This window comes from Uloborus diversus, chromosome 5 (genome assembly GCF_026930045.1).
Source record: "Uloborus diversus isolate 005 chromosome 5, Udiv.v.3.1, whole genome shotgun sequence".
Lineage (NCBI taxonomy): Eukaryota > Metazoa > Arthropoda > Arachnida > Araneae > Uloboridae > Uloborus > Uloborus diversus.
Window position 1 is genome coordinate 119,610,138 of NC_072735.1, and position 23,917 is coordinate 119,634,054.

Consider the following 23,917-nt stretch of genomic DNA (forward strand, 5'->3'; position numbering starts at 1 on the left):
AAAGCGTATTGTTACCTCTTTTTACCGCAACATTCAATGAAGTTAGTGAAACGCTGTCATAAAAACAATTATTATTTCTTAGTTAAGAATGACTAATTATATTTTAAAAGTATTTCATACTACTTCTGTAAACTCTAAAAAATTATATTATATCCAAGTTCTTTTTTTATACGTATGAGAGAGACCTTTGTAATAAGATACATTATGTTCGTAGGTCTTCGCCTCTTCATTTGAAGCTCTAAATTTTATTATTCAGTTGGGTGAGTCAACATAATAATCGCTAGTTTTATAGCCATTTTAAGACCGCGGAGTGGAAAGTGACTGCAAGTAACAAATCAATATCGGGTAGCAAAGTTTTCAACCAGCCTGTGATGCAGATCCAGAAGTCAAAAATAATCTGTAAGGTAAAATAGTGTTTTATTAGTCGCAACACTTATTAAAAATGGTCAAAACGGAATGCGTGAAGATATAATGCTAAACTTAAAAAGTACAAGTAAAGTTTCGGCTAAATAGCTGCAAAATAAAATGGAAATGCACCAGCTGACATTCTTTTGGGCGGTGACTTCCAAAATACATTTAAGAGATTTTGAAAAAATAAGCAACGGTTCTAAATTTGTTGATAGAGATTCACAGGTTACTCGTTATTCGTTAAATCATTTTTTTGGATTGACTTTTTAAAGGCTTGTTTTAATTTCGTTTTTAGAGCTTTTATTTCAACAAAGTGTCGGGCATCTAAACGCTCCTAAAGATATCCTACTAATGCGATTTTAAGAGTTCAATTTCGAAAATGGCCATGGGTGGGCCCCCGAACATTTTAAACCCCTAATATTCTCCAGACTAAAGATAGATCAAAATGTCTAGTTCGGACTAGAAATTGAGAAATTAAAAATTTTCGGAGTTGAGCCCTAGAACTTTTCCTCCTGCTCCCCCTCCTCGTAATATCATCAAAATGTTTTTTAAACTGTGTTTTAATAGCAAACAATTTCAAAAAATGTCTACGAAACTTCCACCGTATCTCTTCTCTCCCTAACAGAATCAAAGCTTATCTAAAATGCGTTTTTAAAACTACAAGTTTGAACATTTTCCAGGGGAGCCCCATTATTTTCCCCAATGTTTGACATACGTTTGAAATAATTAAGTGACCATCAATTTCCTACACTTTTTGATCTATCGACAGTCCTACATATATGCTTCTAGAGCAAGTTATATAAAAAGTGTTCACAGTTTTTGTCTTTTGTTCATTAAACAACCTAAAAGTTCATTGCAACACAAATGTAGTTGCATCTGAAATTTATATGAATTTCATATTTACATAGAACATTAAAAGGTTCTAGGTACTCATGTATAAATGTGCATAATGTGCCTGTATATAATGTGCGTGTGTGTATTAATATGTCAAAAGCTAAAATTGAAAAATTGCACAACCGTTTTAGTCTCTGGTTTGAGATACAAATACTAACGAATCTTTTGGCTTTTTGCAATAAATTAGATTTTTTTACGAGTATTAGTGCTAAAAGAACGTTGAATATTTTAGTTTTCTTCCATTTTTGATTCTAATTCACATTTTCTGCGTAAACAAAATGATCACGAAAATGTAATTATAACCTAAACTCAAGTTTGAACTTTTCAAAAAAGATTTCCCGATACAATCGTGATCTAATATACGAGCACTCGTTCCCTTCAAAACTACATCAAAACCCATCGCCCGAGAAAGACAAGAAGAAACCAAAACAAAAGGAACAATGAACATAAAGACTGCAATTTAGAGTGAGAGATATGGAAAAGATAAATCTCGGGAAAGATTTCAAAAGAAACTGTACAAATACGTCATTCAAAATCTCCCAATCAATTCCGGTATTATGCTGACATCCTTCAGGAAATAATTATCTTCTTTTGAAGGGTGAGTTTCGATGAATGAATTCCTTTAAAGATAAATATTAAAGGTGGAGCGCAAAGAAAATGAAATCACGGAGACAGAAGTTTGAGAAGGGAAATGTAACAAGCGTGACAGAGAAGCTTATTATAGCCAATATGCGCACAAGAACATTTGTTTTGGTAAGTTAAGTTAGACGGATGCAACATTAAGCGTGAAAAGTTATTCGATGACTGATTTGTGAAAATTTTAGAATTTTGGAACTTTGCCTTTAAACAACTAGGAGGCTCCGCCCCTTGCTCGTTGTCGCTTGCCAACCCCGAAAGATTGCTTTGCAATCTTATTTAATTCGCAAAGATTTAAATCTTCTTTTTTAAAGAATCAGATTAAAAAACACGTAACGAGTTCCCTTTCAAACAAAATGAAAATCCCTCTCTCCCTCCTGTATTGCTTGTAGTAGTAAATTTATCGATATAAGCGTTTGTAGTTTGAAGCTTGTAAAGGTCCCTTGAATTGATCTTCACTGTCCGTATCCGATAAAAGAGATGCGATGAAGTAATGATACTAAAACTGTCTTCACTTTCTTCATGAGGCTGAAACTGCAATTTCTCTCAATCTCTCATATTTTTTTCCGGACAAATGTAGTCATTAATATTTTTGCATTTGCAAGATAAAGTGTCAAATAGCAATTTACTAGCTTGGTAATATGATTCTGATTATCTTCTTAGTTACTTTCGGATAGGACTTCAAAAGATAGCTGCTGCATTTCAAGAGGTGGATTTTTAGCATCTCTTACTCATTTACGTTGACTAGGCAGGGAGCCTTTGACCTAATTCATACATTTCAGCATATTCTAACACCTAAAATGGCAAGTGAATTTTAACCAGGAGTAAATCGAAAGTTTCATCACTTGTTTCAGTAATTTATAATTATTGCAATCTTACATGGAACGTATCCTATTTGGGTAAGGAATTTTAAGCTTCAAACTCAATCCGGAGGCAAAAAGACTTATCAGAATGGAATAAAATTTCACACATGTTAGTTTGAGATCACTTAGCACCTTTTTAATTCCCTGCTCATTAACATTTAGAAAAAAAAATTTTTTTGACCCACACTCCTCCACAGCCTTTTCTAAAAGAATCATATCATTTGGGTCATCCATACTGATCTTGAGAAGCCTGGCCTGAATTGCTGGGCAGGCGAAGCCATACTGAGGAGACAGTTGAAAGTCAGGGCAATGTGGGCAGTGAATTGAGTAACGTCTTACTCCGTCATTTGATATTTTCATGCCCTTTACATATTTTGTTCGAAGCCTGGTTATTATCGATGCTATTGTTCGATTACAGTTTAGGATTACAGTTAGGGCTGGAATGGAAGTTTTAAAACTATTGCTGATAAATCTACGGCTGGCCACAGCATCGGCATCAATTAAAGGGAGGTTCGATGACAGAGGGTAGAATCTAGACTCCTTGGCAACCTCATCGGTTTTCTCATTACCAAGGATATTTACATGGGCTGGTATCCATTGTAACGTGCAAGATTTATTGGTTGCAATGACTTGTCGATGGATTGGATGATTTCTTAACTTAAGTGGCACTTGCCCTTCTGAATGACTTGCAGCGCCGATCTTGAATCAGAGAGGATAATTATGCCACTGGCACTATGGATGCTTTTGGAGAGGAAAATCTCCAACGCACTTCTTATAGCAACCAGTTCACATGTGTGCCGGAAGCTATTTTCCCCACTCGAATTTTTAGACACTTGTGTTTATCGTCAGGACCTATTATGAATACTCCTGCACCTCCCCTATCAAGATTAGAGTCTAAGGAACAGGCAATGTAGGCGATTAACAATTTTTGAGTATGGGTGGTGATTGTATTAATGGTATGGTCGTTTTTTTCTTTTATAACAGAGACAGGTTCTTTCTTAGTGCAGGGTCTTAGAAGGTTTAGATTTACAATTGTCTGCGGGTGAAGGTTCAAAGTGTGTGATGGTTCTTTCATAATTTCAAGTGTATCATGCTAAAGTTTGATGTCATTTCTAATTCTTGGTTCTTTTTAGAATTTTTGCTTCATACTCTGAAAGTTCTGCTGGAAATATGGTATTCAGGTGGGCTTTGTATCTTATTCGTGAATTTAACAACCGAGAGTTTTCTTCTGTTATCCAAAAGGGTGATGCCACATTCTTTTCCAGCTTTGATGTTATTTGTAGATGATGTAATGATTTTCGGGGCCCTGTACTGAATCAAGTCTATCTTTACTTTTGAAGTAGGCAAGGCTGGTATTCAAATGGATGCAGCGTAGTTCAAAATGGGTCTGCCAATGGAGGTATGTGTAGATAGAAGGGTCTTTGGGTTTGATCGCCCGTAGGCATTGCAAAGCCTCTTAAGAATCTTAAGCTTTTTTAGCACTTTGTTTAAAATTTGAACGAGATGTTGCGAGAATCTCAGCTCTGCGTCAAGAATGCAACCGATATACCTTGGATTGGACGTTTGTTTGATTTCCGAGCCAAATAACTTGATGATGGGACGGAATGAGTTTTGATTTTTCCTATGAGTTGAAAAAATGCAATTGTTGGTTTTATCTGGACTAATAGTGAGCTTAAGCTCCTGTGACCACGTTTCAATATCTTGCATGCAGGCATTTAGCGCTATTTGTGAATTTACTAAGCAACCCGCATGCGTATGCCACACTGCGATGTCATCGGCGTAGCACGCCACTTTAACGCCTTTGCTTAGGTGGTGGACAATCGTATTCATGTACAGAAGAAAAAAAAAGTGGGCTAAGTACGGAGCCCTGGAGAATGCCTGCTTTCATAAGGTGGGTGTTCGAGAAGGCCATTCACCTTGACTCTGAATGTTCTTTTCCTGAGGATATCGTTTATCGTGATCAGAACATTTGATGAGATGCCCAGTGAATGACATGTTGATCAATTTATGCCTCCATAATCTGTCGAAAGCAGCATTTAGACTCGGCGCATAATGAATGAGGCATAATGACTGATATAGTTTACATTTTTCTTTGCCAAAGAGAAAACATCCGCTTCACTTGCAAAAAAGCTGGGTTCCGGTAGCGTGATCGCTTGGTGCGTTAGGCTCTGAGCAGTTCAGTCTAGGATTATTGCTTTAAAACAACCATAAATGTAATTCATGGTTTTGGTGATTTGTTTTGGAAGAAAAGACACTTTTGATTTGTTTTTATCCGAGCGAAATGTAAGACATTTTCCCTTTTTTTCTGACGATGATCTTTAAATGTTCCACTGGATGTTTTTTTCCGTTAGACGGATGGATTATGAAAGCGTGGTTTCTGGGCGAGTTTGCCGATAAACAATAGAGTTGCGGAACTATTTTTACATTTGGACGATATTATTTCATGTGTTTTTTGTTTATTAGGCGAAATATTTTAAATTGCAGTAAAAACCGCTTCACTCGCGGAGTAGTTAGCGCAATAGAGTTTTAAAACAACTGTAAATCTTATTTAATGATTTCACGGAAAGTTTTAAATTCCAAAGAAACTTCAATAGGGTTTTTTTCTTTGAAAAGGTGTGTGCGCATTTTATACAAAGAAAAATGATAATTTTACATCAGAGGGGGAGGGAGCGTCAACTTTTTTTTTTATTCAACGGACTTCCATTAAATTTTTAGCTCGGGCATCGCTGTGCGGGTACTGCTAGAAGTTTATAAAAGTGAGATGTATCTTGTTGCTGTTGGATATTGCATTATAGCAATTTAGAAATATGTATATGTTAGAAATTGCAAATTAAATGCCCCGATGCCTTAAAAACATTTTGTCCTAAAAAAGCAGTTTTTTTCAAATAAAAAAACGCTTGAAGTGCAGCAGTAACTTCTCGTATTTTCCTATTTACTTCCAATGATTCGAAATTCATTTCCTACAAAACGCGAATTTTAAGTACCGCAAATGTAACTATACGCTTTTTAGTGTGCATTCGAAAGTGTAATTAATCTTCGAAGTAAAAATCTAGTTCGGAGATGGTATTTACTTTCTTATTTAAACAAAACTAATATGGAAGGAAAAACGGTCTTCTTCTAGAACTGCGGGTATTATTTGCTATGCATTCAGGTGAATGATTCCTCTTTTTATTGGAGTTTAATTTGAAGAGAATTGGGGGGGGGGGGAACACATACAATAGTTTCCTTCTAAAACCATGCATTATTTTTATCTAAGTTAATCCTTTCAGTTCTGTTTCTCTCATTTATGACTCGTGTTGGGTTACAAAAAGTACTCACACATTTTTAAAAAAAATAAAATCTCACAGTTTTATTTTAAAAAATCTTGCAATTGTGTTAGTAGGATTAATAAACATTTGATATACATTGATTACTTAAATACATTTTTAGCCTAATAGGCTAAAAAAAAAAGAATTAACAAACAAATTATTACTTTTGACAGTATCTACTGCTTATCAGTATTTTTTTTTGTCATACCACTTCCTAATATAACAGCAACAGTGGCTACAGTCATTGCAACGTTAACAAAATCAGCAACAATTACATAAACAGCACCAGCAACAACTACATAGACAACATTAGACAGAGCAGCCACAATATCATTCGCATTAAACCATATCAGCACTATCAGTTCCAGCAACCGCAGCAGCACTTGTTACATGTCGTTTTAGCCTTATCGATAAGGTGCTGCAATCGCATCAAAACAGTCGAGGTTCAACGACTGCCGGTACGACATGTACGTTAATGTTAATGGATATGCACAAAATACTTGCAAAATTATTTTACATTAATTTCGATTGACTTTAATTATTTTTCAAGGAAAAAACTAATTGTTTCGAATTTTTAAGTTTATGAGCAATATTAAAATTTCGTTCAAACAACACAATAGTCGAAAATCAACCTATTATAAAATAGAAACTTTTCGATAGCCGATTGTTTTTATTTTAATAAAATGAGCAAAATGTAAGCCGCTTTGAATTTCCAATTAAACTTAAATTCGATTTTTATTTGCACTTAAATACTTAATCTGTGCTGCATTACGAAATTGCAAAAACATATTCAAGTAAAATCGGATCGGACTATTTCATGCTAACTGCTTAAAAAAAAAAAAAAAAAAAGTGTGCCTCGGTGGACAAGTTGCATTTGTTACCCGATTTTTAAGATTAATAACATACTTTCGTAATCCATTCCGCTGCTTTAGTGAGCAAATGTAGTGAGTTGACAAATTCAAGCTTTGAATCTCTTTCAAACCTAGGAAATATGATACGTAATATCATTTCCCTGCCCAAGTTTTCTGAAATTAATAACTTCGTCTCTATCCGTCGAAATTGTTAAAACAAACCGTTTCACCGTAATACGATTAACGGCACAGCCAATCGACTGACATTATCAATAACGGTTTCAATTATCTGCGACTATTTCAAGCTTTACTTTAATGAAAATCGGATTAGAGACTTTACGCGTTCAGCATTTCAAAGTACAATCCTAACATGGATGTTAAAAGTTTAAGACACTAATTCAAATGTGCGTTAAGTAGAGCAAACATTTCGGTGAGTAAATTTAGTTAATATTGTTGAAAATGGCTTTCGAATTTACCATTTGAGGCAAGCGAAGAACGCTGGAACGAAATCCTTGGAACAAAATTGTAATTTTTATGAGAATGTAAGGAATTAAGTAAGACTTAAAAGCACGAGCAGGAAGAAGCAGGGGAAAAACAAAACAAAAAACAAGTTGTTATTTTTATGCCTAACGTATTGTAGTTAGTTTTAATAGGAAGAAAAACTGTTGGTAGGGGAGCCCATGATGCTAAATGTGGATTTACTCGAGCGTTGCAGTCACCTATTGGATTTTGTAGTTTAGGTTAGAAGAAGAAGAAAATGTTGCATAATGTTCAACTTCAGTGGTGGGTAAAATGTCTACTGATATTCATAAATGTAAAAAAAAAATAAAACAGTTGCATGAACATATTCGAACGTGCCAGATATTGATAAATTTGATGCTCCAATGCGTCTCTAATTCTCAAGTCATGTTTATCTGCCGACTTGCGTTGTAAGTGTGGCCATCCGGAAGGATGGAAAATGAAAATATTTTTTTTTTTTTTCTCGAGCGCGTCAGATATTTAGAGGGGAGGTTAAGTGACCTTTAAAAAATCACCATTTAAAAGAATGACGTTTTGGAAGTGACGCAAGCTTGTACCGAATTTTTGAAAATGCAAAAAAAAAAAAAAAAAAGTCATATAGATTTACTCAAGCGCGTCAGATTTTTTACAACTTTGTAACCCTCCCACACCCTTGCATTGCACTCAAATCGTCCGATTTTCTAAATTTGCACTCTTTAACTTGTAATTAACCCACCTCGTATCTTAATCTGAGACTCTTCAATAAATCCAATGATCAATTTTTTTTTCACTAATCTTACAGGCTGTTCTAAACGCATCCACCAGCAAAAAAGGCCCACATTTGGTGTAGTACTCGGCAGGATGTAAGGTATCTCCTCTATGTTTATCTGTCGCGCACGAGTAAATCCCCAAAAATACTCTGGGCTCCCCTACTATATATCATTCGGAATGTAGGAGAGGAATCACGTTGCGAAATATATTTTATCAGTGCGTAATTTATACCACTATGAAAGTTTTAAAAGTTTGGTTTACAACCACCCATATTAGATCAATAAAATATATTTGAAAAGCGATTCTATTTGTAAATATCAGCAGCATAATTTAAATTTAATATATGAATGTATGGAATGGTTAGATAGTTAGAATTATGGTGGCATTATTTAAAAAAAAAAAGTTAAACATAGATCAATGTAAAAACAATTCAGAAACGTTCCTGGAAAATAATATGCAGCTAATGTGACCAATATCTGCCAATAATATATCTTGAAAAACACAGGAACGTTTCCTTTTAAAAGTCAGTAAACCTCCTGAAATTATCCTGGAATATTTCTGAAGAATTTAGAAATATCACCGGTTAAAGCCAGTTATGTTCCTAGAACCTTTAGAAAATACTTAAGCAGGCTTAAAGTAACAGCTTGGCACCTTCCTTAATTACCAAGATCCAAAAGCATTATTATGACCACCGCTAAAGCTAAGACGAAATTGCAAGTAAATACCAGGCATCTATCTTGCCTTCTATCCTTGCAAAGCTTTGGAATCCAAAGATTTATTCACTCACAATGGGAGCTAATTCAATCTAGATGTGTTTGTAATCGAACTGAAGCCGATGCACTAATACGTTTAGTTATATTTTAAATTGGTAGGTAAAATTATCTTTCCCAACGGCGAGAAATCTACATGCTCGCCAAATGTTGAAATTCAGGAAACTTTATGACAAAAATATTTGATTTTCACACGAAGTTGATGAAGATCTATGAAATCCAGAATCGGTTGATGGAAATGATCAGTGACGTTTTTATTTTTTGAATATTGTAGGAGATCATAATTGGAACGGCTGTTGTGTTCAGGTAAGAATGACAGCTACAGAAGTCAGTTTCTTTTCTGATGATTGGATCGTAAGCCAGCATTTTCTGCTAATGCTAATAGCAGTATCACTCACTCCTGATAGTTCTTGCAAAGTCGTTGATCGTTGCTTAAGTAGCGACACGTCCACCATCTTGGAGCTAAATGCCGCTTTCTTTCTACGTCTGCTATGAAGTAGCATGTTTTGCTTTTAGATTGCGGTGCTTCTTCGTTGTAGATTGAGACAGAGTCAATAAGTCATCACAATTACGAAAAAAAAAAAAAAAAAAAAAACCTCTGCTTTACCATAGCAGACATAAGGAAAAAAAATGCGGCATTTAGCCCCAAGATGGTGGACATGTCGCTACTTTTAAGCTACGATCTAGGGTTGAAGTACACTCGCAGGCAGTTTTAGAATGACAGTGGTGTACGTCTTTTGAAGTTGCTTACTAGCGACTGTCTACTAAAGTTGATCCATGATAAAGAAAGTACAGTCTAACCACGGATTGTATGGAATTGGTAAACCTGGAGTTAAAACGAGTTTATCAGAATGAGGGGGGGGGGGGGAGTAAAAATTTTGATGCTCGTGCTCCGCTCATTTGAATAAGACTCTGCTTAATTTAGCACATGCCAAAGCTGACATGTCTGAAAACTAATAAATGCGTCCCGTTCCGCTTGTTGTTGTTGTCGTGTGCCAGCTAAGCTGACAATTTGAGATGCGCTGCTTTACTTTTTCAACTGCACCGTAATTTGGTGTGCGGTCCAACTTCCACACTACACAAATTCCACTAGGATCCGTCCATAGGGTGGACAATTATTCACAGCAAACCAACACAATCACACAAATAATGGACAAGGAGAGGAGAGGGAAATTACATCCATGCCGGAGCCTAGATTCAAATCCGAAACCCCATATCCTAGTCAGACAGACTACTCTAGCCACAAGACAAGGCTAGCGGCATTTCCGCTTGTAAACCGGATGTTTGCTTTTCCATACATGCTGTGATCTAACTTCACATACATTTAAATACTAATCTTGTCGTCCAAATTAAAACTCATGAAATCCTGATTTTTGCAGACGTTTTTACAAAATTTTAATTACTCTAAACTATTTTCGGTAACTTAAAAAACCCTCATTTTAACCACAACATATACGTCTTATAATTTAGCAGGACAGTAAAATACAATTAACTGTAAAACTATTAAGTCTTCTTAATTCAAAATTCAGTTGATTTTCAAACCAGATTTTAAGGAGTATTTTTATTATTCACTGAAAGGAGCAAATCACTTACTATCTTTGCATTACAATTCTTTCAAACAGGTTACTGTTTTCCTCAAAAAAAAAAAAAAAAAAAAAAAAAAAAAAAAAGAGAAAAAAAGAAAGAAATCTCTTTCCTGTTAGTCCAAGCTTCCGAAAATGTTTTCCATGATACATGCAACAGTATTCTACTTCTGAATAATAACTATTTTCTTTAAAAAATTTTAAAATCTTTCAGTGGTTTTTAAATATTTTCAATGATTTGATAACAATATTTCGTAGAAATACTTCGCATCGAATCGAAAATTATAATCATTAAAAGCAATGTTATATTTGTAAATTCTCGAGAAAAGGATTCATTATTTTGTTCAAAACGATACTTTGTAATGGCTAAATGACTGAAATGGAACAATGCATAGTCTTCATTGGGAGATAATTTCACCATTATTAATTTCATCATTAATTTTGAATATTCATATTTTTTTATGGAGACACTCTCTTTTTATTTGCTTGATGCACATATATAACGGTAGATTTTACCTTTGAAATTAAAGATTTTTCTGAAACAGACTTTTAAGAAAGCTAAAAATAAATTTTCGTAAAAACATACGCTTCGTATTATTTTTGAAATTAAATAATAAAAATAATAATAATAAGATATGTTTTTAATGATTATTTACGAATTCACAGCAATTCATTTAAGTGTTTCTCCTACATGCTTTAATGTTTACTACTTTGATAGAAAAAAAAACAACGGGTGTGACTACAGGACTTATTATTATTTTTAGTAGAATTTCTTTAGGTTTTCGGAAAACAGAATATAATAAACGCCATCCACATCGCAGTTCAAAAATCACGATACAATTTTAAACTGCACAGTTTAAAACTACATAGCTTTTATAAATATTTATAAGCTCTTTACAGTATGTCGTAAGTATACTTTGTCTAGTATTAGTTAACTCTCTATTTCAAAAAAGAAAAATTCTTGGTTTCTTGCAGAGTTTTGTTTGCCAAATATTCTGGTATTCCACATATTATAGTTTATCTGCTCTTTAATAATAATTTGAGTAATACTCTATTCAATTAATGCTAATAGCTTAATGTACTGTAAATGTAAATATTACAATTGGGCCCCGCAGACGTTTACTAGACGTGTGTACCAAGTTGTGTTTTTCAAAAACTTTATTTTAATCATCATAATTATTTGTATTATTATTATTGTTATTATTATTCCTATCGTTCTTTTTCTTATTACTATTTTAGCTTAATTTTATTTACTTATTTATTTTCAGTATTTTGACATGAATTAGCACAATAGCGACAAAAAATTTGCATGACTGCAGACAAGTATTTATGTAATTACTTTATTCATCGAACAAGGTTTTTTTTTTTTTTTTTTTGTCATTTCAGTTATCTCATCGTCTTGTTTTTGAACTCACATTATTTCATAAATTGAGCTTAACATTTGAGCGAAAAATGATGAAAAGAAGGATACAAGATTTTAAATGCTTACTGATGTTGAAAAATGAATCATGGAATGTGGGAGCTAGGCTCGTTCGATTCCAGACGTTCTTCTAAAATTTACTGATGGCGATTACTTATAAAACCTTGCAATGATTTGCTAGGAGCGTTTTAGAAAAAAAAAAAAAACATTGAAAATACTCGATTCAAATTAATTACCGAATTCAGTCTTTGTGTCATAACTGTGTTATGTACTATGATGTAGTTTAGATAAGTATCACTTTTTTTCCTGCATATATATTTTAATGTATTGATTTAATTAAAAAAAGTATTTTTTTATTAGCATCAAGATCTTAAATTACGCATCTAATATTAGCCAATTATATCCGCAGTAGAAATTGTTTTCAGGATATAGTAAATTAAAAAAGTACTTTAAAAAAATATTTTAGGGGAGGGGTATTCAAAGTGGGTGCCGCAGCACCACGGGTTGTTAGGAAAAAGAGGCGCGAGGTGCAGCCGAGTGCCCAAAATGTCGTTCCAAAATATAAGCAGTCACGCGCGACTATAACTAAAAAGATATCGTAATAGCCGTAATTTCGTTATATAAAGTTAAATAATACGCAGTAAAACGTGAAGGGTTTTTTACATTCTTGCCAAGAAATTTGCTCTACGCGACTCCGCTATTAACTAGTGCAACTGCATCAATAAAACAAAGTGATTTGAATGAAAATTATAATTCTTCAAATACGCGTGCCACGTATCGGAAACGTTTGGGAACTCGTGTAACATATAAGTTTCATAGTATTAAAACGTTATTCTCATAACTTTTGCAGATTTTTAAGTCAACACTTGTAGTTCTTAAACTGTACTTTTTATTAAATATCATTACATTACAAATACAATTCAGATATAAATTATTTTGGTGTTATATTGGGATTGTTAAATAAGAACACATCTATTATTTTATCTAGCTATAGCTTTTCTTAAATAAACTGCTACATTAGTTTTATAAATACTTCTAAAAAGGATAAAAGTATCTAATTATTAATAGCTAAAATACTTAATAGAATAGATAATGCTATGAATTAATTTTACCTGTAACGTATCTACAGATATGCTATGAAAAATAAAAGAAAAATAGTATTCTTTCATTTATAGTTAGGGTACGTGACGCTAAGTAATTAACTCACTTAATTTATTTTGTAAAAGGTTTCATTTGATTTATTACATTACATTGATAGCATTACAAGCTGTTTCACATGTGCTTTCTGTATATGATTTATCTTTTGTGATTTTTTCGAACAACAAATTTATCTTGTATCTACTTCCTGCGCAAAAAAATAAAGATATTTCATTATCTTCTTGAACAAATACAGCGGTTGTTCTACGCAATAAAGTAATACAAAAAAGATGCTATTAGTTATTGTTCTTAATAAGTTATTCTAGTATTCTCTTAAGGTAAAATGCACGTGCTTCCAAGCCTAAAATCACTCAATAAATGAAGCTAAAATACCAAACTGAGTTCATTATTTCTATCACCATACCCTTGCTACATTAAAATAGTCCGCGGAAAAATGGCGAAATGTTTTTTTTTTTTCGTCAATAGAGTTTACATAATTTAATATGGCAGCACCGAGCGTTTGCAGAGTAAAAACTGTTTATATTTTTGAACAGGCGGTAAAGAAAAAGGACCAAGGCGAAAAATTACCCAAAGGTTTGCTGTAGAGGAGAGAAAGCCAGGGGTTTTGAACTTTCAAACATGATTTTCTCTAACACTGAAAATACAGACAGTTCCATCTTTCTTCTCTTTCCTCTGCATATATGTTTTGTTTTCTACAATAGATTGTAATGTTTCCATCGAGAATTGCACTGTACTGACATTGAATATTACTGTACATAAACTCTAAAAGTACATGGCTGAAGGTTATATATATTCGTTGGTTTGGTAAAACCATAAAAATTAGGAAAAAAGACAATATTAAAAAGTGATTTTGAATCAGAAAAACAACAAACAGAATTTAAACCACTGTAAATAACCGTAGTTTCTATAGTTATAGGCAGCCCTTTCTACTGTCATTTTTGATATTTAACTTAAAGGAATATTTTTTGAGTATGGATCATTCTCACGAAACATTATGCCCAACAATGCGAACTTGATTTCATTATTAAAAAATGTCAAATATTCATTTTTTAATTAATTTTTCACTTGATTATACGAGGGCAAATGAAAAAGTCTTCGCGCCTATTTTTTTAAGCCAAAATATGGCTGAGAATGCAAAGCGAAGATGTACATTCCCAGCAGTGAACATTCCTTGAACTGTACTAGCCGTATCTGCCTTTTGCTCCTATGAGCGGCGATGCTGTGAGTCATTTAAGATGGCGGTTGTTCTTCACAAGTCCACAGCTCATGAACAGCGAAGTGTTATTCGTTTTCTATGGAGCTAGGGACAAACGTAAATAGCAATTCGCAGGGAAATGCTCCCCACGCGTGGGGAAAAGTGTCTCTTTAGGACACTCACTTGAAGAGACAACAAGGGGCGTTTGTCCCTTTTGCGAAAAAAATCTAAAAAGTCAAAAAACTACATTAATATTTCAAAAAACTACTCTATTTTTTTTTAAATTAGCATCACGACGCAATCACTTCACGGCGCATTTTCAAAATGTTTCGCCAAATAAATCGAAACAACAAAGCACTGTTTTTCAAACGTTGCCAACACAAGATTGTTGAAGTTTAAAATGTAATGTTTAACTTTTATCTACAGAATGGGACTTTAACAATACTTAAAGTTTCACTAAAATGAAAAATGATCCATCAAATAATTAAATTCGCAAATCTACAGCTTGAATTCGCCGAAATGTGGTTAAGGATACACGGTGTCACCGACAAAAGAGTTCAGATCTAAACGGGTACCAAGTTCCATAGCATTTATTCATAGAGGTTGGATTTTTCTATGTTCCTCAATTCATTTCGAAAACAATTTTTTACTTTCTTTATATTGAATTTAAAACTTGGCAAGTTACTTTATAATTCGAGTAGACAAATGTCTTTAAATCAGTTTACTGATGGCTAAAACTTGTCACTAGTTTAAAATTCATTATCAAAGAAAGTAAAAATTGTTTTCGAAATGAATTGAAAAAAATGGAAAAATCCAACATTAATTAGAAACTGCTATGGAACTTGGTACCCGTTTAAATCTGAACTCTTTTGTCGGTGACACTGTGTATCCCGAACCTTATTTTGACCGAATTTGGCTCTTTTTTCATTTATGTTTTGATGGGATTTATCGTTTATTAAAATAATTATAGCAGTACAATTGTTACAACATTTTCTATAGTTCATATTGCTCGCTCGGTTACCGCCAGTTCAAAAACGAAACAATTAGTTGCATTGTATCTGGTAATACTTGTAAGAAGTATAAATAGTATTATAACTTCTGTGCTTATTTAATCACTTCGAATTGTTCAGTTCACAACCAAAGTGTACTTAGTTTTTTCCCCCGTAAAATAGTTCGAATTGTTAAATGTGGTAACAATCATCGAATTGTCAATAAATCTTCATCAATCGAATTGTTAAATGCTCTCTTTTACATTTGTAATATTAATTGAATAAAAAAAAAACAAGATTTTTTTAAATAATTGTTTTAAAAATTGATGTTAGATTAAGAGAGTATTAGCTTTAGAGACATTATTTCACTCTATGATTGCTCCATGACTAAGTTTTTCTTACGATTAAAGTGATTTTTTAAAAACTCATTTTTGTCCACACGGTTACTCAAAATTTACCAAATGTCAAAGCAACGCTTTGCAAATAACTTATGTAGAAACCAGTAATACTTTATCATGCACAAATTAATAGAGAATCAATAAAAAATAATGATTATTTGTGTATACTACAGTATCATTACCCTTAATCTCGTACCCGAATACTCTAAATGGTGCGTCTTTTGTACCAATCTGCTTAAATTTTAAACTTGAAGGTAATTTCTGCATAGCTTCTGACTCCATTGCATTTCCAACAAGTCCTAAACAATTTAGCTTTGTCACTTTAAAGAATGGAAAATCATACTTTATGATAAATCCAAATGACTTGCATGATATGAAGCATTCATGATTCGATTTGAAGTCTCGTTAGTGAGGCATATATGTTGTGCCAAATCTGCAGTCATTTCAAATGACGCAGTTACATTGAAATCTGGTAAGATAAGCCACGTATTTGGCGACCTCGCACTGAAAACTCGTTCTTTAATCCTATATCTGCATAATTCTAACCTCTATCGGACACGGATGTGAATATTATTAATAGCGCCAGCTAGTCATATTCTCCAATAATCCCAGTTTGTTTGTAGAGACACATTTTAACGTGTTAAACGTATATGACTGTATCGTTTTGGAAGCACTTCGAAAGACTTCAAATTGCGCTTTTGAGATGGAATTTAAAGCAATTAATTTAGCATGTTATATTTGTTTCAGTGAATCAGATACTGAGGATTAAGAGATAACCTGGAGTAAAAAAGTTATAAATCTGAAGCTTTGATTAAAATAACTGATATTGTAATTGTAATTGAACTAATAGCAATTGGAAAAAAAACCGTGCTTTATTTTTTATAGAAGGGTTTGCATTTGAGCACAGTACTTTATTAATTCTGGGGGAAACTATAGTACCTTGGTCTCATAGTACTTTTACTTTTAAGAATATGGTAAATTAAAGAATGTAATATGAGACTTTATCACCATTGTTCTCGTTGAATATTGGTATTTGTAACACATTATTTATAGTTAATCATGCGTCAGATAATATGCCATAAACTTTAGCGTGGTCTTATTCTGTGCATTTACCGTAGACATAAACCACTTGTTAGTATCAAGTCCAATGTCTTAAATATGGCTCAAGATACTTTACCTTTGGGACGACAGTTCACCGCCAGTGGTGTAAGTTAGTTCTACTTACATTTTTTAAAACTTTCAAATAGATATATAGTTGGATACATTTTTTATGGAATTTCTAGAAATTAAACGCTTTTCAAGCTTTACTATTTTGTGAAGACTTTTTAGTAGCTTAAGAAATTTGAGAATTGTAAGACTTACAGTTCTTGATCTCCCTCCAATAACTGGCATGCTTTTATAGATGGACTCAGGTATATACGTTGATTTGTGCCCCAAGTACGCTCTCAGATTACCTTCTAAAATGTTTCCCAAGATTTTTTGAGCACCATTCATAAACTTCTCTCTTAAAATATTATATATTATTTTGAGTTTTAAAGCGTTTTTAGGATTTTTTTAAAAGTTGAAACATTTGGGACAGTAATTTTGAATGAATACATTTAGGTTAGAATGCATCCTAACTGCTGTCCGGCACTATTGTAAAATTCAGGCACTGCTTCTGAGAGATAATAAAAGGTAGTCATGAATTGAAGTAGTGTCTTAAATTTAAAACAAGAAGTTCTGTCTAGAACTAGACGAGCCTACTTTCCCGTATACCCATACTACTTTCTAGTACCTGATCAATATTCTCAAAAATAGCTAAAATCGCAAATTTTTTAAAACATATTTTTAAATACTTTAAGCTGATTTCTTGGAATAAAATAAACAAAGCAGCTAATACATTTTTCCCATTAAAAAATTCTTTCACATCTTTCAAAACGAAAAAATAATGATTAAAATAAATAAGCTCATTAAAATAAATACATCATATAAAAAAAATCGTCTCTTTGTCCCCTGCTGCAAAAAACAATTTTTTAAATGAATTAATGCACTTACCAGAATAAATAAAAACAATAAAATGTCAACTTAAAGAAATAATTTTCATTGTCAAAAAAAAAAAAAAAAAAAATCGTCTGCGCATGTCTTTATGTAGAATTATAAATGACTTCGAGTTTATTCGCCGAAAATTGAATACCTAAATTAAAACTTAAGCGTAAAAAAAAAAAAAAAACAAGTCAAATCAACAATAATTATTTCACAGTCAAAACTATAGCTGCGGAGTCGGAGTCGGAGTCAGTCTCATTTTGGGGTAAAGGAGTCGAATAGTAAAAATTTTTGTCAAAGCTACGAAGTCAGAGTCGAAGTCGGGGAGTCGGAGTTCGATTAACTGTCGGGCACAGGAGTCGGAGTCAGAGTCAAGTGCCCCTAAATTCTCGGAGTCGAAGTCTGGAGTTTGGCGTCAAGAGCTATTTACAACAAAATTTGTTTGAAATAAATCCGCCTTCAAGTACGGAATCTACATTGACTTTCACTTTCCCCGTAGGAGGTTATATTGAGGGATTTGAACTGTTCAAAATTGAACTGAAAATTGTTCAAATCAAAAAGGTATTTTATATACAAGTTTTTCATCAAACGCTTTTTCCTACAAAGTTTGTTTGAAGCAAATTCGCCTCACAGTTCGGAATTGCCTTGAATTTCCCCGTTGGCGCTAATGTTAAGTTTTTTTGAACTGTTCAAAATTGAACAAAAAATAGTTCAAATCAAAAAGTGAAATACGGGAATGAGGTGTCCTCACTGAGAGCTTTCGAACAAAAAAAAGTTTGTTCGAATCGGACTATTCATTCAATAGTTATTAAGGGGGGGGGGACAGACAGACAGACCGACAGATAGACCAACAGACATTCCCCCATCTCAATACCCTACTTTCCAATTTTTAATTTTTTAATATTTATTTAATTATTTTATTTATTTTTCACTTTTTTTTTGTTTTTTGCGATATTTTTAAGATGTATTAAACCTTCTTTCATGCTTTTTTCTTCTTTTTCTGACTTTTACTAGGAAAGTAGGCTAAAAAATGAACAAAACACAATCAACAATTAAAGTTTTATCAAAATGCCCATTAAGCGCCAAACTTACATTAAAATAAAATATAATCTTCCAGATAAATAAAACACGTCTTAAATTAACATTAAATCTTCCATTAAACTATTAAACTATCTGCCAAATATGTATGAAAAACGGAATAATTACATCAAACGTTAAAATGTTCAATACATGGTAAAATAATTAAGTATTTAGACATAACCATCAAGACTAATTCTGACTGCAACGTAAACAATATTTTTCTGTTTCCACCAAATTAAAAGTATACAAGTCACCATACGCATATTTATCTGTACATAACCTTCTCTTGCATTGAATATAACAAATCCTTCAAGCGTAAAAACGTACCTTAATGATTTCTTGTTCATTATTTATACACGCTATGTTAAAGGTACATATTTTACTTTCGAGAACCTTTAATATCATTACACAGAAGCACATTTTTGAAGAACAATGATACAATTTATGGATCATAACGCATTCCACAAAGGGACGAATCGATCTTGAGTGCATTGTTCAAGGTAGGAAACGCGAGATTGGGTTTCGCTTTATCGCATAACAAATACATGAATACTTAGTGAAGATTAGTGGTCGGATAACAGGAGGTTGATTTCACATAAATTAAGGCACGAATCCACTCTACGGTTTGCAAGTAATGCATAATATAAGTTTCTATTCTGAATACGTTGTGGTTACTTAGTATATACTATGCAGTTTAATGATGTAAATGTGGTGATGTGTAAAACTGGCTATGCATTGTGCTTATGAAAGAGTGATTAATTACTTAAACCATCGTTTGCAGAGAAAAAAGGATTATTTACAGAAAATTCACGTTAATTTGTTATTCCATGTTCAACAAACAAATAGTAAAAAATACCTTAACACACAATTTTAAATGCAATACATGTTAAATGCCTAAGGGAAATGACTTTCAATTTGCTTTTGCTTTTACATATTTCGCATTTTCTAACTTTGAAAGGCCTTTAATAATTTTTTACCACTTGAATAATAGAATCATTAAACCATTTTTCGATAACATGTTGTAAATACTAAAATTAGTCCCAGAAATTATTCAGGTACATTATTAACTACACATTTAGTTTAGTAAATCACTAGTGAGAGTATCTTTATTGCTCCCACTTTTACTACACGGCCCTTGTTCCTAATCTTGCCCCGGGTTACAGATTTGGCAAGCTTATATATATATATATATATATATATATATATATATATATATATATATATATATATATATATATGTGTGTGTGTGTGTGTGTGTGTGTGTAATTTTCTAAAATAGTGTTATTTTGCACTCCAAAGTTTTGAGCTTTTAATTTTTTTAACTTCTCACAAGGCGTGAAGTTAGTTATTTTTTGTAACGCACTTATAATGTTATTAGTAAGTATTAAAATGTTTAAAACAAACTTGTCATGTAATTTTTTTAATGTGTTTCAATTTAACTTATAGAATAAAAAATCTGTAGTTAAAAAAAAGTTTCCAAAATAGAAATTATCCAAAATAGTAGTGACAATGCACTAATATCATTTTATCAATCTATCCTCACCATCCACATGTTTGTAACATTTGTATTGGATGGTAATGACACCTCAACGTATTTTCACCTGGAAATATATGAAATATGGCCACTTTTGATTAAATCCTCTATGTTTTAGACAATAGTTCACTTGATGTGCGCATAAAAAGAAAAAAAAATCCCAATAATGCTAAAAGTAGATCATTTTGAGTTACGATGGTAACGACTGACATATAATTTTTTTCGATTTTATTTGATAGAAAATACACTTAATTAGGAAGCTTAGAAACTGTTACTTAAAAAATCTTATTTTACAAGCAAAGTTATGATGGCAGCTAAACAGAATCTTAAATAACTGAAAGTTAGTCAATAATCTTAAGTTATTTAAGATGCTATTTGCACCTAGAGGTCATGAAAGCCAGTAAAAGCTGCTGGATGGTATTGCCATTCAAGGAAACAAAAAAAAAAAAAGAAACCTTTTATCTTCGTATATTCTTTTTCTTCGAAAGTAGCTTTTAAAGAAATACTGCAATAGTAGCTTGACGAAGACAAATTGTTTGTACTAAACTGTCATCACAAAAGTTTCTATGATTGATGCCCTTTAATTTACATGTAACTCTTAGCAAGACAATCAGCAATATATTTTCTGAAATGATAAAAGAGAAAGCATGAACATCTTGGCATGAGCTGTATCTCTTTCGCTAAAGGAGTAAACGTGACAGAAATGTATGGTTGCAAAGTTTGTGTTCTGATTTCCTCGTTAAATCTTAAGTTTCGTGTCTATAAATTACCAATAGATAGAATAATGAGCAGTTACGTGTATATATATATATATATATATATATATATATATTTATTTTTTTAAGGGGAAAGAACTTCCAACAGTTTCCATAGTGTTTTAATTGTTTTTCAGAACATTAAGAGGACAAACAGGTATTAATATTGAGTGCTTTGGTTTTTTTTGAAAATATAGATATTGTTCTCCTATTTTTCGCGAACAATTTAAAACAAACTGTTTTGAAATTTCCTGTTATAATGAAAACTGTGAGAGGAAACGAATCATTTTTTGTCGTTATTTTGGGGTGAAAAAGTATTTAAAAGCGGCTTATTTCAATTGTGTCTTTTTTATACTACACGCATGATTGCTCAATAAATTCAGAAACATTTTTCATGATTTTCTTACTGAAAATGTATTATGCTTTCTTTAACAAAGTGAACCCCATTTTGTGTGAAAATATTTACCGAAAAAGTAGAAAAAGGTATAAACAAGATGAAGTTTTGACCAATATTTTGACGTTTTAATCTTAATTACTGTGTAAAATCGAAATTACACTTAAATTTAAAAAAAAGTTGTTTAATTTATTACAATATCAGTTTATATAATTTAGATACCAAAAATAATCTGTTATGTCTAATATTTTTTCTGTTCATTCGCGCAAGGTGGAAGACTCAATTTTTATCTCAAAAATATTTGCTCATTTTTATTATTCACTAAAAACAACACCAATTGTTGGGCTTAAATAAATACATGGAGTACAAAAAAAAAAAAAAAAAAAAAAAAAAAAAAAAAAATGAAAAGAAAAATGTGCATCTGAAACGTGTCCTTTCAGTGTTATAGCGTATCGAATTCGACTGTTTTTTTACCCCTTTCTGCAAGGTTAAAAGTTCGTATTTCTCCTAATTATCTACTTAATCCCACATAATATTAAGAGATGTTAAGAGATAACAACTGAACTGTTTGCTCTGATGTTTAGATAACATATACATTTTTGTAAATGAAATTATGATTTTCATCAAAACGTTGTTTTAGTAACGTACACTTTCTACTGTCAATTGAGTTTACAGTGGAATGTACAAAGTTTATACATTATTTTCAAATGAAACAGAGCTACATACTCAGGTAGCATTCTAAAAAGGGAGAAAACTTAACTTTAAATGAAACATAGGCAAGAATTTAGTTACTATGTTTAAATTTTTAACATTACATCAACACATGCTTTTTATTATTTGGTTTTCTACTTGAAATATGCCCTTATTTTTGCCTGAAAATTGGCAGCTTTTTATTTATTTACTGTATTTGATGCTTTTTAATGCGGAATAATATACTGTTGTTTCGTTTTTATAAATATTTACTCATAGTTTTCTTAAGGCTGAATAATTGCGTTCTAAAATTTATTTAAAATTCTTTTTAGTGAAAAAAAAAGAGCTTTGTAATAGTTTTAAACATATATTTTTTAAAATGGATTGAATACATTTGAAACATTCATAATTAATAATTGATAAAAGCAAAATGTAAGAAATTGTTTTTTTTTTTTTTTTGTCTCTATTCTTTATAAACATGAAATATTACATTTTGCATTACATACTTTCTTTTGCTACTACTACTTACTTCGTACTAATACGTTATTGAAAATATTTAGTAAAATGTATGCATTTTTAATGCTCAGCGATTAAATTGTGCTCTAGACTCTATTTTTCTATTTTAAAAACACGTTGACGTGTTAACCTTTTTCTTCTTAAATCTATTTATTCGCCTTTGGTGAAGATCACGTTGAAATTGAAAATTAAGTCAAGTAATCTTTCAAGGATCAAAAGTCTTAAACATTTCTTTTAATTACAGACAAAATGATAATTAGCAAGAGAAAAAAATCTTACTTTATATCCTGCAAATTGCGAAACGGAAATTGAAAAATATTTTTTTCGTTAAATTCATGAAAAGTGGAAGTAAGGAATAAACTGTTTTTAAGGGAAAAAAAGTCATTTTAGAAGAAAAAAAAAATGTTAACTAATTTAAACGCTCTCACATGCATCAATAAAAAACTACCGTCTAATAAATAAAGAAAAAAAATATTTTAGTTACATTTAAAAATGTTTTTTATAAAGTGCTGTGTGTTATTTTATAAGTTGTCGATAACTCATTGACCATTTCGAGCATTCAATTGCTAATAAAATTGCAGATGATTGTTTTCGCCTTACAAAAGTACTCACCATAAAAGAAAAATAATTTGTCCATCAAAAAAAAAAAAAAAAAAAAATCAATTACCTCAACACTAATACTTTTTTATGCTTTATTATATGTTATTATTTTTTATTGCTCAATAAGTTGAAAAAACATACTATAGGTAGGGCAAACCAAAACTGGCAGCCATGTAGAGGCTACGCATATCATGAGCATAGCATTAGGATGCTGCCAGATTAGGTAAGTCTCAACTGCAGGCACAATTGAGAGTAAGTGCAGTGTTTGCAATTTGCTCAATTACAATAACAGATTTTTTTAAAATAAATATAGAATATAGAAAGAATTAACCTTTCAAATAAGTACAATATAAAATATCATATTATAACAAATAATAATTTAAATAAAACTTAGTCATCATTTAAATGTTTTTTTTTTTCATGAAGTTTGGGAGAAAAGGAGTTTTTGTGAAGAGAGAACTACATCTGTACGATGTTCACGGACAAAATCAACGGTTGGAGGGCGGGGGATATTCCCTCTTAAAATCATCGACCAATTAAATCACCGTAAGATATAATTTCTCTTCTTTTATGTGAAGATCCTT

The 23,917-nt window shown here is 31.9% G+C and overlaps 1 protein-coding gene across 1 annotated transcript in view; it reads right to left on the minus strand.

Annotated features, from left to right (window-relative positions):
- Window positions 1-1,258: 1,258 nt before the first annotated feature.
- Window positions 1,259-23,917, minus strand: part of LOC129223104 (uncharacterized) — a 28,717-nt gene continuing 6,058 nt past the window's right edge. The window contains exons 2-6 of the mRNA XM_054857671.1: window positions 15,925-16,062; window positions 6,318-6,404; window positions 3,951-4,150; window positions 2,987-3,500; window positions 1,259-1,284 (exon numbers count right to left, since the gene is read on the minus strand). Coding sequence (XP_054713646.1) covers window positions 1,259-1,284; window positions 2,987-3,500; window positions 3,951-4,150; window positions 6,318-6,404; window positions 15,925-16,062 — 965 coding nt within the window. The remainder of the gene's footprint in view (window positions 1,285-2,986; window positions 3,501-3,950; window positions 4,151-6,317; window positions 6,405-15,924; window positions 16,063-23,917) is intronic.